This window comes from Sinocyclocheilus anshuiensis, unplaced genomic scaffold (assembly GCF_001515605.1).
Source record: "Sinocyclocheilus anshuiensis isolate Anshui unplaced genomic scaffold, SAMN03320099.WGS_v1.1 scaffold423, whole genome shotgun sequence".
NCBI lineage: Eukaryota > Metazoa > Chordata > Actinopteri > Cypriniformes > Cyprinidae > Sinocyclocheilus > Sinocyclocheilus anshuiensis.
Window position 1 is genome coordinate 1,653,825 of NW_015549610.1, and position 15,062 is coordinate 1,668,886.

The window sequence follows — 15,062 nt, forward strand, 5'->3', positions numbered from 1 at the left end:
CTTACAGTCAAAATGCAATAAAATGGTTTGAGCTCCTTGTAATGTAGAGTTTACTGTAGAAATGATTTTGCATTTCTCATTTATTTATTTACTTACCTTCAATTCATTACTAGCTGTGATCGCAGATGTGATGAATGCACCGATGGAGGCACTACAGTTCGTACAGAGAATTCACCGAAGAAGAAGACGAACACGGAAGCGTCTCAGTGTTTCTAATCTGCACTACTGTATGCATTAGTTTGATTTGTCTGATACGAAATGTGTACTGGTTGTGTGCAGAAACAGTATCCTGACAGGGTGAGTTCATGATCAATGCTGACTGCACATTTGTCCGAATCCTTCTGCTATTAACTTACTTGCTATCTGCTCCTTTAATGCCATTAAAGTGTATAGAGGCAAATGTAGCGCTGGCTGTTGTTTTCCAGCTAAAGTTGAATAGCACTGCACTCCTGTGTGCTGAATACTTTAAAAGTGTTCTTCTTGGAACCCAACTGAACTTGCATTAGGCATTTACCTCTTTCTAAAAATCCCATTTGATAGCACGAAATTGAGTTTGTTTGGGTTGTTTATGTTGTGTGCATAAATAAATGAAAATTTTCCCCCTCTCTTACGTGTATTACGAGTATAGGGTCATACCTGTCTGGAGAATGGTTCATATCTTATGAACTTTCTCGGCTGCGCTAACTGTCACCAGCGGGACTTTGTGCTGATCAGTGACAGGACGATGGTGAATGAAGATGAGGAGGAGATTGTCACTTACCTGCGTGAGTCACGTGACTTCAGTATATGTTAATATTCGGTCAAATTTGTCATCAGTAACGCTTGCTTTTCCTCAGATATGTGCAAGAACTGTGATCATGTCATAGCCAGACACGAGTACACCTTCACTGTGGTGGATGACTATCAGGTGAGCAGTGCTCTCAATTCAATAACTGAATAAGAAAAGTTTTAAATTTATGTAAATGGTACATAAAAACTAAAATGTGTTTTTCTTTAGTTGTTTAGGCTTTTACAGTGAAGTTTTATTTTCATATTTGTTATTCAATTTTGCAGGAATACACAATGTTGTGCATGTTGTGTGGAAAAGCAGAGGATTCCATCAGTGTGCTGCCAGACGATCCCAGACAAACAGCGCCTCTGTTCTAGAGTATTTGCCCAGACACAGAGACAGGGAATTTACTTCTTTGTAAAGAGCATGGTTATGCATGATGGAGGGAGCCATAACACATGCAACATTTTATATACGCTTAGCACTGGAGAACACTGGAGAACACGTTTAATCCAGAAGAATATACCGCAGAATTCATTGTGCTCTTTGTTTCTACTGCTTCAGGGAAGGCTCTAAGGTTCACAGCACAGCTCTGACTCATAAAGATACATGAATTTGAGTCATTCACAAATATTAAACCTAATTAGGAATCGCTTGTGTTTATCTGATGACCATCCTGTTTGATTCATTCAAAGTGTATGGAACCCCGTTTCTGACAAATAGAAAAATAAAAAAAGATAATTACACATTTTTATCTCACAATTCACTCTTTTCTTGCAATTGTGAGAAAACAAAGTCAGAATTGAGATGTAAACCCTAATTTCAAGAAAGTTTTCTGTTTCTGCTACGTTATAAAAAAATAGACAAGGTAATTCTGACATTTTATGTCACAATTCAGATGTTTTTTTTTGTAATTGTAAGATAAAAAGTTGCAGTTACCTTGTCTATTTCATTCTGTGGCAGAAACAAGCTTCCATAAAAGTGTGTTATTTTATTTCCCATGTTAAAATGCTTTCTTATCCCATCTTAATATGCACAATGTTGCTCTGTTGCCAATTGTATGAGTCCGATCTGTTTGACTGACCAAGAAAGGTTAGGTTTGAGTGGATTATCAGTTTAACCACAGATAGGATTTTTGTTTCTATGCAGCGCTTAGATATACATGAGTCAAGATTGGATTAGACAGATAAAATATGTTTAAAATGGTACACACAAGAAAATAAAGATTCCTGCATGTTATTACTGACACTTACTGTATTTCCAGTGTTAATGCAACAAAATATTTTGTATGCTTTGTTTAAATAAACTATGAAACAATGCATTTTATGTTTATTAAGCTAATGACAGCATAATATTGTCACAATATCAAGCATCAAGTACTTAAGAGTACTTATTTATTCCATCGATGTGAATACATATACATTCCAACATGGTAACTTTGTTTTTTGAATGATTGAATTGTTTGTTAGCAAAATACAGTACATGAAGCATGAGGTGGAATTTCTTTTTCTTAATATATTTATATCTATATACAGTTCAGGTTATGTACAGTTCTTAAGATAAACCATCCGTTGTACCGACAGTTGTGGGCCTATACTGATGCTTTTAAAGTAAAAGCACTTCTAGAGGACAAAATTGACGATCCAGAACAAAACAACTACTCTAGCTGCACAGCACACAATGAAGTCGTGGTAATGACTCGGTAGCTACAATCCCTTTCTTTGTACATCACACAGGTCTCGCACTCCTCAGACAACTGTCAATAAATGCCATGGTGGAGAATTCAATCCCAAAAACCGCAGAAGTGTCTTAGCATAAGCAGCCAACTCATCAAGCAGACATCTTGCTGATGTATTCAAGTAATATGGTAATGGGACTAGAGTGTTTGAATCAAGTTCATTTAAGGGTCCATAGTGTTTCACTGCAATATATCGGTAAGTTTCTTACTGACGTTATGACTATTTACAGGGATTATTAGTATGATATTGCAGGCATGGAAGAGATTATACTTGGCAATTGCAAGGTTGCTGACCCTTAATGTGATGGCGAATTCACTCAGTAGCAAGTAATAAAGCTACATCATCAGGTACGTAACCACATCCAATAAATAAATAAATACATTCTATAGATGATACAGTTTACAGTACATACATTCCCTGAAATACATATATACACATGCTTGCTTGTACCAGATGTACCTATACATGAATGATGATACACTGTATAGATAGCTATCTGTTGAAATGAGCATTTAACCATAAACGCTTTGACCAATGATTAAAAAAACAGAAAAATTATAGAAAATGTAAGGCTAGAGTATCTGGAGTGCCTAAAAAACATGCATCTGTTTGACAGAATACAATGAGTTACTAAGTGCAGCCCCATTGTTTTCAGATTTCAAATGTTCTCACTGATAGTTAATGTTCAAAATCTGACATATGTAAGGTATGTAAACCAGAAAGTGCAAAAAACATGAAAAAGTAAACAGATAATTTGCATAGCAAGAAGAAAAAGAATATATGGCACAAACTATATAGAATATAAAAAAAAACAAAAAAAACAATGTGATTGCAATGGGCAATTTGTTTAGAAGAAAGTTACACAGTGTCACTGGAACATTTAGCATGTTAATATTTCACGTTTTTCAAAAATGTCCAAAACATGATGCTTTCAAGTAATCACAACCAACCGGCAAATACCTGGTCCTTTATCGCTCTACTTATCAAAACACCACTTGTAAAAACGCTACAGTTCATCAAACGCTACTTTTGAAACCGGTTGTCAAATTACTGACAACTCACACCATCGGTTACAAGCTTTTCTCTTTATTTGCTCATTTTGGTTGTGGATTTGCTCTCAGGATTTCCGGTTCTGACTCTGGGGCAGAACCCTGACCCGTGATTTACTGTTAAGTCACTGATTCGAGGAGGCGGGGAGGCTGAGCAGCTATTTGGTGACTGGCTGTGACCCCCCTCAAAACGGGAAGGCGAGGAGCTTAACGAGCGCTGCAGAGAGGAGGCAGTGGTGCGTTGGTAACGTGAGGTGCTGACGGCCAGTCCTCCTCGCTCCTGCATGAGCTGAGAGAGGTTGTCCAAGAGGTCCGTGTCACCGGTGCTGCTAGCACGAATGCGGTAGCGTCTACGTCTGAAATGACAATAACTTTCAATATCACATTGATCATGTAGAGGTATATTTAGGAATTGGACTACATTGGCTGTGCTGTTGTTTTATATTAACTAAAAAGAACCAGGTGAGAATGAGAGTTAATTGTTTGTGAATCAGACCAGACTGGTCACGTTGTATGTTTTTGATTCACTTAAAAGAACCAGCTATTTCAAACTCTTTATTAAAAGAACCAAATTCTTCCATTTTAAAAATCGGACTACACTGGTTGTTCTGTATGTTTTTGATTCACTAAAAAATGTTCATGAATCAGATTACACTGCTCTTGTTACATATACAGTGGGTACAGAAAGTATCCAGACCCCCTTAAATTTTTCACTCTTTGTTATATTGCAGCCATTTGCTAAAATCATTTAAGTTAATTTTTTTTAATTTACTAAAAATAAATGAATCATTTGTTGAATCAGACTACACTGGTTGTGCTGTATGTTTTTGATTCACTATAAAAAGTGGGTTCATAAGAGTAATTTGTTCGTGAATCAGACTACATTGGCTGAACTATATGTTTTGGATTCAGTAAAAAAAAATAACTGGTTTGTAAGAGCCATTTATTCATTAATTAAATTACACTGATCACACTCATTTTGATTCACTGATTCACTAAAAAAAGATCCAGCTCTTAATAGGCATTTGTTTGTAAATTGGACAACCCTGTTCGTCTCTTATGTCTTGGCTTCACCAAAAAGAACAGGTTTGTAAAAGTCATTTGTTCATGAATTGACTACAAATTGGTCACTCTGTATGTTTTTGATTCGCTTAAAAGAACCAGTTATTTAAAACTCTTCATTAGAAGAACCCAATTCATCCATTTTCAAGAATCAGACTACACTGGTTGTTCTGTATGTTTCTGATTCACTAAAAAAGCACAGGTTCACAAGAGTCAATTGTTCATGAATCAGATTACACTGCCTGTGCCCTATGTCTTTGATTTACTAAAAAGAAATGGCTCATAAGAGTCATTTGTTTGTGAATCAGATTACACTGGTTGTGCTGTATGTTTTTGATTCACTAAAAAGAATGGGTTCATGAGAGTCATTTGTTTGTGAATCAGACTACACTGGTTGAACTAAATGTTTTGGATAGAGTAAAAAATAACTGGCTCATAAGAGTAATTTATTCATGAATCAAATTACACTGATCGCACTCACTGTATTTGTTTGACTAAAATGATCCAGCTCATAATAGACATTTGTTTGTAAATTGGACAACCCTGTTCATCTCATATGCCTTGGATTCACTAAAAAGAAAGGTTTGTAAGAATCATTTGTTCATGAATTGACTACAAATTGCTCACTCTATGTTTTTAATTCTCTAAAAAGAACCGGCTTTTGTTTTTGCATGCAGCCTGTGAAGATACAACTCAATACACTGACACAGGGAACCTTCTAACTTAGTACATGATGAAAGTATACATTTTTAAATTCTTGGTCCTCTCACCTGTTCTCGCCACCTGTGCGAAGGGGTGGTTTTCCTGGTGGCGGCCGTGGAATAAATCGTGCAGACAGCTGATCCGGCACTAGTGTGGGGCTCATGGGTCTTGGTATTTTACTCTTGCTCGACACAAGTCCTGAGGAGGAAGACAGAGAGAGTGGCTCCTCCACCTGCCAGTCGGACCCTCGAGAACCAGTGGGGAAAGTGAACTTGTCGCGCAGCAGCGCTAAGGGGAAGTGCTCACATGACAGTGACAGAGATGGAGAAAGCGGAGCTGGAAAACCCCTACGGGTTGGAGAGTCCGGGTCACGGATGGGGATGCGACTGGCTCGGGGTGAGAGTTCACAAGGTGATGCCGGAGCTGCATCAACACTGTGTCCAGTGGTCTCACCCTGGTTGGGGGTTGAAGAAGGCCCACCGTCAGGACAGCCCGAGTCACTCTCCACATCCTTGTCAGAGGCCTTGACAGAGATAATGTTTTCATCTGGCTTGGTAGGGCTTTTAGAGGGTGAAATAGCTGGCACGTAGTTGTGCTCTTTTTCTGCAGGGCCTGATGGATTGTCAGGCTGAGAGTTGTCTCCTGTCTTCTGCTGTAGCACTGCATTGGATGACTGTGAAGGGAATAACATTAAGAGACAGGACATTATTAATGGAGCTCTGCAGGGAAAAACTCTTATACATCTGTTTTTCTTAGTGGTACCATCATCTGCTGAGCTCTGGTGAGCTTTGTGTCAACTTCACTTTCGATCTATTGATGTTTTTGATACAGTAATGTATAAATCCAAGTTGCTGGCCAAAATCCGAGACATAGTGATGTTGCAGTGAAACCACTGCAATGCACCCATAAACGATCACTGCTTACTGCTACAGTTTTCAATACACAATCAAACATATTTGTGACCCTGGACCACAAAACCAGTCATAAGTCATTTTTTTTAAATTGAGATGTATACATCATCTGAAAGCTGAATAAATAACAGAGATGCAAATAGTTAAGGGGGAAAAAAGGTGAGAACTTTGTGCGGATCAGGGGCATGCGCCACACGGAATTTCTATTGAAGATATTTGCTTTACATGCTCATTATTTCCAAAACGGTAATATCTCACAAAAAAACAAAACAAAACAAAACAAAACAAAACAACACCATTTTTTTAACATCTTGTGATATTTTACAAAAATCAAGATTGAATATATTTGGTCAAAATCCCATGTTATAAAAGATGAAGTGCTATGCAGACTATTTAAGACAATATTGGCTGATTAGACGGCAACGCTGACCTAAAATGCAAAATGTTTGCCCTCTCTCTCTTCACCATTCCCACATCTCAGACCTCAAATACATAAAATAATACCCTTTTTAGACATAGTTTTTGAAGTAAAGAGTAAAGAAAATACTATGCAAAACTTATTGAAATGACCAGTTTTTTATTTACCCTTGTAAAATCACAAATACCCTTGTAAGACCCCCCCTCATAAAAACACTTTTTCATTGGATCCAAGCAAATCTCATAGGTGACGTATTTTGATCTCAAAAAAGAGAGTTGTCACTGAAAGGTAATTACTAATCAAAAATTAGGTTTTGATATATTTAGGGTAGGAAATTTACAAAGTATCTTCATGGAACAAGATCTTTACTTTAATTTCCCAATGATTTTTGGCATAAAATAAAAATCGATAATTTTGACACATACAATTGTTGGCTATTGATACAAATATACCCGTGCGACTTATGACTGGTTTTGTGGTCCAGGTCACATTTCATGAGATAATTACACTATTATGTTAAAATTAATGACAAGGAATTTTGTCATAATATAATTGTTGTCTGACAATTCCTGCTGTATATTTCACAATGTTTAGAAATGCTAATACATCTACTTTAGAATGTAGCATGAGATACTGACCTGCTCAAGATGAGTCCTGCTTAGGACCACTGACGCAGGCTGTACTGTGGGCAGTCTTCTTAATCCAGACAGCCCTATCACTCCAGGCAAGCCTGGTAGTCTGGCGAATGGAGGACCAGTGTGGCAGACGCCTGTGTGGAATTCTGCTGAGACCCACTCCTGTGAGTCACCCTCTTGTGGCACGGGGCTGAGGTTGACGGCAACATAACCGCTGCTGGCCGCACACTCCTCGTCCTCCAACGAGCCCTGCTCGACCCGATAGACAGACCTGTCTTGGGGCAGACCCGGACGATGCTTCCCTAAACTAATAAGATGAAGAAGGAGAAGTGGTCATGATGTTTTTAGAGACCAATTCACATTTATAAGGAAGAATATTAGGATTTTGTTTACTGACTAGGCCTCAAGGAAGCGTTCAAGTGTGGGTTTGGGTTCAGGGGTCAATCTTTTGTCTAGCCCCATGCTCTGACTATGGCGCATCCTTCTCAGTAGAGGAGCAACACGGTCGATGAGCACGGTCTCTGAGCGCACACGTCTAGGAGAGCCCTGGATGGAGCCACTGTTGGGGCTCTGGTTGCCCTCTTTGCTTCGCTCCTCTTCACTAGCCACCTGAATCAGAGACACAAGCTCCGACTTAAACACTATACTTGCAAACTCCAGACTGGCAAAAAAGGTGATGGGTGGGGTATAAGTAATGGGGTATAAGTAACAATAGACCTACTCATTTAAATCTACAAAAAAAAAAAAATAATTTAATTTAATTAAATAAAAAATTGTAGCAGTTGAAATCGTTTTGGAAATGTTTGATATTAGAATATAACTATATGTTGTTTTGAAACAACATCAATGTTCATCCTAAACTGTAAAAGGACTATAAAAACTATGATTTAAACAACTTTTCAGTTCAAATAAAACAAGTTTTGACAAAATAAAGTTTTATGAAATGATAAACCCCACATTTCTGTTGTATGTTACATATATTTGGTCTACAAAAACAGCAGACAGTCAACAAAATGGAAAATTGGCTAAATTAAAATGCAAATTCACATTCTGACAGTAGGTGGGAGAGCAGAAATATGGTAGTTACCTCAGTTGCCACTGTACAAGTCAAGTCACCTTTATTTATATAGTGTTTTACACAATGTAGGCTGTTTCAAGGCAGTTCATACACTGTAAAAAAAATTCCGTAAAATTTACGGTAAAAAACCGGCAGCTGTGGTTGCCGGAATTTTAAAAAAGGAAAATAACAGAATCAATGACACAAACTTTATCAAATATGAGTCGAATTCAAATTTTGGTGTAAAGCACCACTAAAAAGATAATAGTCTAATTATTTAGCTCATAGCTATTTAGCTGTTGGTTCAGTTCAGTTCAATAACTGTAAAGTTTATAAATCATGAAACAAGTTAAATTCAAGCTAAAAGCTACTTTACAGAAGACAACAGTGTCTTTATTCAACTCCAGTCAGTTCAGAGTTGATTCAATTCAGTTCAATAAGTGTCAATTAAATAAATAAATAATACATTTTATTCAGCTATAAAGCAGTGCTGTGCTTATAAACACTACTTTATTACAGGGTTTCTGCAGACTTGAACAAGTTAAATGTAAGACTTTTTAAGACCTTTTTAATACCACCTTATATGAAATTTAAGACCTAAACCTGTAATGGAAATACACATTTTATTACATACATATATGTAATATTTAATGTGTATAAATTAAAAAGAAAACAATGTGCTGTTACGCTCATTTGTTCTGAAGTCTCGAGACAAACAGAGAGAGCCTCAGCGCGAGCTTGTATTCTGTATTCTGCTAACAATTCTCTCTGATGACGCAGTAATTTACCGTGGGGAAGAAAAAAATCTTCGGTCTGTCCAATGATTGTAAACAGTCATTAGGTGCGTCAGACTGAAGATATTTTAGCGGTAATGAGACCAAAAATAATTAAGACCCATCGAATCCGAATTTAAGACATTTTAAGACTTTTTAAGGCCTTATATTAGGAAAACGTTATTTAAGACATTTTAAGACTTTTTAAGGACCCAAGGACACCCTGTATTAAGCATCAAGACATTTTACTGAAAAGTGACAAGTTTGCAGGTATGTCAATAACAGAGTGATGAATAGTACCTTTCTGATTAGAGGCTGAACGTGGTTGAGGTTTCGGTCGCGGCTGTGCTCCATATCCTCCCAGACATCCGCTCCCTGTGCAGGCTGCATTGGGATGGGGGCGCAATTATCAGCCTCACTGAGGCGCTCACCCTGAAGGACGTCCTCTGTGTTCTCACGCTGCAGATCGCCCGGGATCACGGAGGCATTGGCCATGCTGGAAGGAAATATATTCATTTAACCATGTACACTTCAAACTGTTTATACAGAGACTCGTTATATCACTGAATCATTGTAGATACTAGTTATCTACCCCAAATATGCCGGTGTGAGGCGGGTCAACTGCTGGGCTGTGGTTGCCAGGGTTCCAACATTAAGTGTGTCCTCTGAATCTGTCCTTTCCCAGTCATACGGATCATTTTCCACCACATTGTAGCTCTTCATGCTGTTGTCAAAGACTGACATCAGGAGCTGCAACCCAATGAAAGAGCATTTTAGTGATTGTCTACATTTACAAAATCTATGGTCAAGAAAGGCTAAAAAAGTTCAGTACCTGATAATCGGGTTTAGTGAAGTAGTCCAGGTTGGAGATATGGTCGAGAAAAACGCTAAACTCATCTGGGAGTTGTTTGAGCATGAGGCGATGGTTGTACGTCTCCTTCATATTTCCGACCTGTTCCTGTATTGATGGCAGGACTGAGAACAGCAAATCTCTTATCCACGGAAAATTATGATTAGAGCAGAACTTACTTTATCTTTGATTTTTCTCCAGGGTAGCTGACCCACCATGAACTCCACAAGCATATAAAATAAAGACCACAGGTCATCATGTCGACCCATTTCCTTTGTAAAGAACAAGAAGAATGTGCATTTTAGTGAAATATGAATAAGTAACATGACCTGCTATGTATAAGAAACCTGACCGGCATCCGCCATTGGCTTGAGAATGTAAGAGAGAGAAGTTACCCTATTCTTGTGAGCATTAACTGAAGCATAACGGACGGTTCCTCTGAATCCTGCCACTGGACGTGGCTTTAGACAAAAAAAAAAGAGAAGACATAAGTAAACATACAGAAACACATTACAGGAATAATTCACCCAAAAATGAAAATTCTGTCAAAATTCTGACATTGAAATTTGTGTTCATTTAAAAATCTTGACTTCCACCACTACCTTTTTTTGGCGCATTCATGAGAGTTTGAGATGTAACAATTCATGAACAACTCATTTAGATAATTTCTGTGACCAAGATCAACTGATTAAAAAAACATATTTAACAGATCCATTCATTCTCAAATCGTACATCACTACTTTTCTCATGAGCAATTCTTCAGTAATTGCTTGAAATTTCTACTTTTGTGCTCCACGGAAGAAATAAAGTCATACAAGTTTGGAAAGATTGTGAGTAAATGATGACTGAATTTTCATTTTGGGGTGAACTGTCTGTTTAAGTAACACTAATATGAAATTTCATAAACATTAATTTTTAAAGGACATCTGTGATTACTTACCGGACGGACTTCTTGACATGAGTTTGTAAATTGGCGTGCCAACCCAAAATCAAGCATATAACAGGTTCGGCACGTACTGGCAAGTCGACCCATTGCGAAGTTAGACTATTTGAGGAAAAAAAAGGTTAGATGACTAGTTTATATAGTCTAAAAAGAAATAATGAGGCCCTGTTAAACATAAATTATAGTCAACATTAGAAGTGCTTTTAGGCCCAGGGCTGTCTGTGAGAGAGCAGACTCTGTACAGCACTCTTACGGGTTTTATGTCTCTGTGCAGGAAGCCCACAGAGTGGATGCTTTCGATGGCTTCTAAGATTTGTCGGCCCAGCCTGAGTGTGGTGGAGAAGCTGAAGGTGCCGCGGCTCATGTTGCGTCGAAGGTCTGCCAAGTTCCTTCCCTGCAGTTCAATGGACAAACATCACTTCAGGTGACTGAAATCAGGGTTGTTGTATTACGTTGAGTTGCGATAACATCCATAAATTCAGAAACAAGAATAAATCATTTGATGCCCTACCTGAAGCTCCATAACCACATAGTTGAAGCGGTCATTGCGTCCACAGCCAACAAAACGACAAACATGGTCTTTACCTATGACATGGATCAAGGCAAAAATGGTTAATGTTATACAAATCCATATATTTTTAAGTAATATTCCCCTTGTGTTTGGCAATGTATGATTGCCCATAGAGTAGCATACACACAGTGCAAAATGACTTCTCAAATATTGTTTTCATGCTTGTTTTTATATACATTAACTCAAAAAAAAAAAAAGAGATTCTTAAATATCTTATGTTCATTTTTACCCTGAAGTCTTTTCAAAACTGCTACTTCCATCTTAAGGACCTGTTTGGGTTGCTGGGCAGACTCCACTTTCAGAGCCACATTGACTTGGCTCACCTGGTCCAGGACTTCATAGATCTCACCAAAACCACCCCCACCAATTTTCTTCAACTAGTTAGGAAAGAGAAATTTTTAATGAATGACTACTGTGCAAAACTTTTTGGCCGATAAGATTTCTTAATGTTTTTGGAAGTCTCTTATGCTCACCAAGGTTGGATTTATTTATTAAAATCATAAAATATGATCAGTAATATACTTTAAAATGTATTCCTGTGATGACCAAGCTTAATTTTCAGCAGCCATTACTTCAGTCTTCAGTGTCACATGATCCTTCAGAAATAATTCTGATTTGCTTATTTGGTGCTCAATAAATATTTATTATTATCAATGTTGAAAACAGTCGTGCAGCTTTATATTTTTGTGGAATCTGTGATACATTTTGCTTCTTAGGATTCTCTGATGAATAAAAAGTGCAAAAGAACAGCATTTATGTCACTTTTGATCAATCTGATGCATCATTGCTGAATAGGCTTACTGAAGTGCGATATCAGTCCTCTATGAGGAAGTATTGGTATAACTGTCTTTTTTAATGTGTATTGTTTTGGTTTGTATTGTGTGTTTCTTGCTAATGGACCTTGAGTCTAGAAATAAAGTTGAATTGAATAAAAATATAAATTTTTCAAAAAGAAAAAAAAAAACATATTTTGACCCCAAACCTTTGAACAGTAAAGTACTGTATATATGTTTCCTCCTATAACTGAGTAGACAGCTTTCAAACTTGTGTCAGAGAACAGATATTACAACAGTTCTGTTCAGGCATGAAATGCTGTCTTAAAAAAATGCCCTAGCAAAACAACACTTTTATCATGAAATAAAATGCTGTGTCTCGTGACTATTTGTCAGCATGCTGTACAGTTTTCTGTGCTGATGTCAGCACTGCTCAACACACCTGCGGTGTATCGTTTGACTGAGCTCAAAAGAAAAAACCTCCTTGACTGAGTGACTGTTTACATGAAAGAATCTGACAGCTATCAGAACATCTCTACGAAACCAACAGTGAGTATTTGAATAGTCCTGAAGCCTTGTCCTCCTAAATACAGCTCCTTCAAAACAACTCACCACTCTCCATCGCTCCCGGACCATGCTCCCGACAGCCAAGATATCAGTCTGCTCCCCGGACCCACTCATCCTGAGGCTCAAGAGTGGACTGAGCACACTCAGAGAAGATCTACACCTCACATCAGTGAGCTCGGGTCCACGCTGAAAAGATTAGAAAAAACAAATCTGTACATTTTAAAAATGCTTAGTTTAGCTGGACCTGCACGGTTACATCAGAAATTAAAGGCTCTAGAGACGTTTGCAGACATAAGGGAGATTTACCTACAGGGCTGTAGACAAGACAAAAATCATGAAAAATGCATTTTATTGGCTCCATCCATATTCTTAAGAAGGCCTTCTATGAAGGCACCCAAACTATATCAATCTGACCTGTCCTAAGGTTGTCTTTTGAGCAGAATAGGTAAGATCTGTAGAAGAACCTCTCCTGATTCTTTTTATGACTGTCACTGCTAGGGTGCAGAAACTAAAGGAGCTAAAATACAGTCAAATCCTTAAGGAACAGGCTTACTGTAGGCCTGAAACAAGAATACAATTCACTATATCTGCAAGACAGTGACTCAGGGAAACATAATCTGTAAATCTACATCACAAAGACTACAAAATACTATTTTACGGTATATGCATGCTTAGTTGTAAGACAGAGAACCTTGGCTCTGTTTGAACGTCAATGATAAAATAAAAATGCAATCAATACTATTTGCTAAGAAGCTAAATGAAACATTCTGCAAGTCATGTACACATCTGTTGGAGTGGTAAATATATGCATTATCTTGAGCAATATATTTTTCTGTATATTATGCATGTATGTATGTATGTGTATACTGTGTGTTTTATTCTTATTATTGCATACACTATCAGTCTTATACTGTCATTATTTGACTGCAATGTTGGTGAATTATGAATTTAATTAATTGTTGCACTTGTTTATATGGAGTAATCTGTTTTTTTACTAATTACTAACATTTTGACATACACAAAACTGTTTTAGTAATAAATTTAGAATATCTAAAAGATATATCCACATTTAAAAAAAAAATTTAAATTCGTACCATAAAATGTTTTGTTTTATATATGTATGTATGTATGTATGTATGTACGTATATAGTTTAAGTGTTTTGTTGCTTTGTTTAGATTTTTATATGCATAAATATGCATGCATGCATGTTACTTTGCATATAACATAATTTACCTGTAGATTTTACATTTGAATAAATTTGAATTGGAGCACAAAAACATTATAGTTTCAAATAAATCAAATTATTGTTTTAAAAAGGACTCAACGCTATTAAAAGGTTTTTACTCAAGCGTTAATCATTAAATCTGTACTGTATTAGCAATACTGTTTTTAGTGAGGATCATCTTAAGGATGGCTGCAGCTGGCCTGTTACATGTCTTTATTAGTTGGCTGGCTGTGTTACTGAATTTTTATGCTAACACCACAAGCTATGCTGAAAACTGCCGCTGTCTTGTAGATATTGGTTGAGGCGTTCTCTGTCCTTTCCGCATCCAGTAATAACAGAGGGAGACACAGGACACAGGCTAGCTAAAGCTAAAGCATCAGCCAGAGCAAATCACTAAAACAAAAAGGCGCAATGAAGCGACACCGCGCTAGCTAATTAGCAAAACTGAATAACGCAACACACAGCTATTATTGAACATACGGTTGCCAGGTTACACAATGGCAACGCAATGTTGTGACAGCTGTAATCCCGCGAATAATGCGGAGCAACGTTAGCTCGCTAAACGGACTGTACGCGTTCATTCAGGGACCCGGTGTGTTCATTACCTGTCTGCAGCGGCGGTCCAAGATGTTTCCAAAGACTTCAAAACATCTTTTTTTGTTCTATAGGCCATGATGATATAAAAGGTTGGACATAATAATCCCATAACGTTTTGAAACACAAAATAACGACTGAAGTTCACGTTATTTGCCTCACTTCTCTCAGCAGCAGCGGCAGCGATGACTGAGCGAGCGGACCGATATGTGACGTCACATCTCGTCGAATGGGTTTAGTTTGATTTCAAACATCGTTTGGAATAATCATCACATGAATAAATAATTCAATAATATTTATATTTTCAGTTGTTAATTTAATACGGACTCAGCATTTACTAATACATTATTAAATCCAAAAGCTGTATCTCTTCGTATCCCTTATGCACAGTTGTATTAACTACCGTTAAAAAAAGAATGAATA

The 15,062-nt window shown here is 37.4% G+C and overlaps 2 protein-coding genes across 3 annotated transcripts; one reads left to right on the plus strand and one right to left on the minus strand.

Annotated features, from left to right (window-relative positions):
- Nucleotides 1-102: 102 nt before the first annotated feature.
- LOC107659227 (protein Churchill) lies at nucleotides 103-1,540 on the plus strand. 2 transcript variants are annotated; one of them, XM_016448094.1, is made up of 4 exons: nucleotides 103-227; nucleotides 629-764; nucleotides 837-907; nucleotides 1,054-1,540. In XM_016448094.1, exons 1-4 carry the CDS (start codon nucleotides 135-137, stop codon nucleotides 1,144-1,146), a joined length of 393 nt encoding a protein of 130 aa, XP_016303580.1. In that variant the 5' UTR covers nucleotides 103-134; the 3' UTR covers nucleotides 1,147-1,540. The 2 variants fall into 2 exon arrangements, with proteins under 2 accessions (XP_016303580.1, XP_016303582.1); XM_016448096.1 differs by having other exon boundaries at nucleotides 143-297; nucleotides 1,054-1,532.
- A 609-nt stretch (nucleotides 1,541-2,149) lies between these two features.
- Nucleotides 2,150-14,852, minus strand: LOC107659228 (tau-tubulin kinase 2-like). Its single transcript, XM_016448097.1, has 15 exons — nucleotides 14,651-14,852; nucleotides 12,865-13,005; nucleotides 11,709-11,856; nucleotides 11,420-11,493; nucleotides 11,162-11,302; nucleotides 10,906-11,010; nucleotides 10,361-10,426; nucleotides 10,145-10,237; nucleotides 9,948-10,073; nucleotides 9,708-9,865; nucleotides 9,416-9,611; nucleotides 7,683-7,894; nucleotides 7,289-7,592; nucleotides 5,390-5,994; nucleotides 2,150-3,913 (listed from the first exon to the last, which is right to left on the minus strand). Exons 2-15 carry the CDS (start codon nucleotides 12,931-12,933, stop codon nucleotides 3,595-3,597), a joined length of 2,616 nt encoding a protein of 871 aa, XP_016303583.1. The 5' UTR covers nucleotides 12,934-13,005; nucleotides 14,651-14,852; the 3' UTR covers nucleotides 2,150-3,594.
- Between the last annotated feature and the right edge of the window lie 210 nt (nucleotides 14,853-15,062).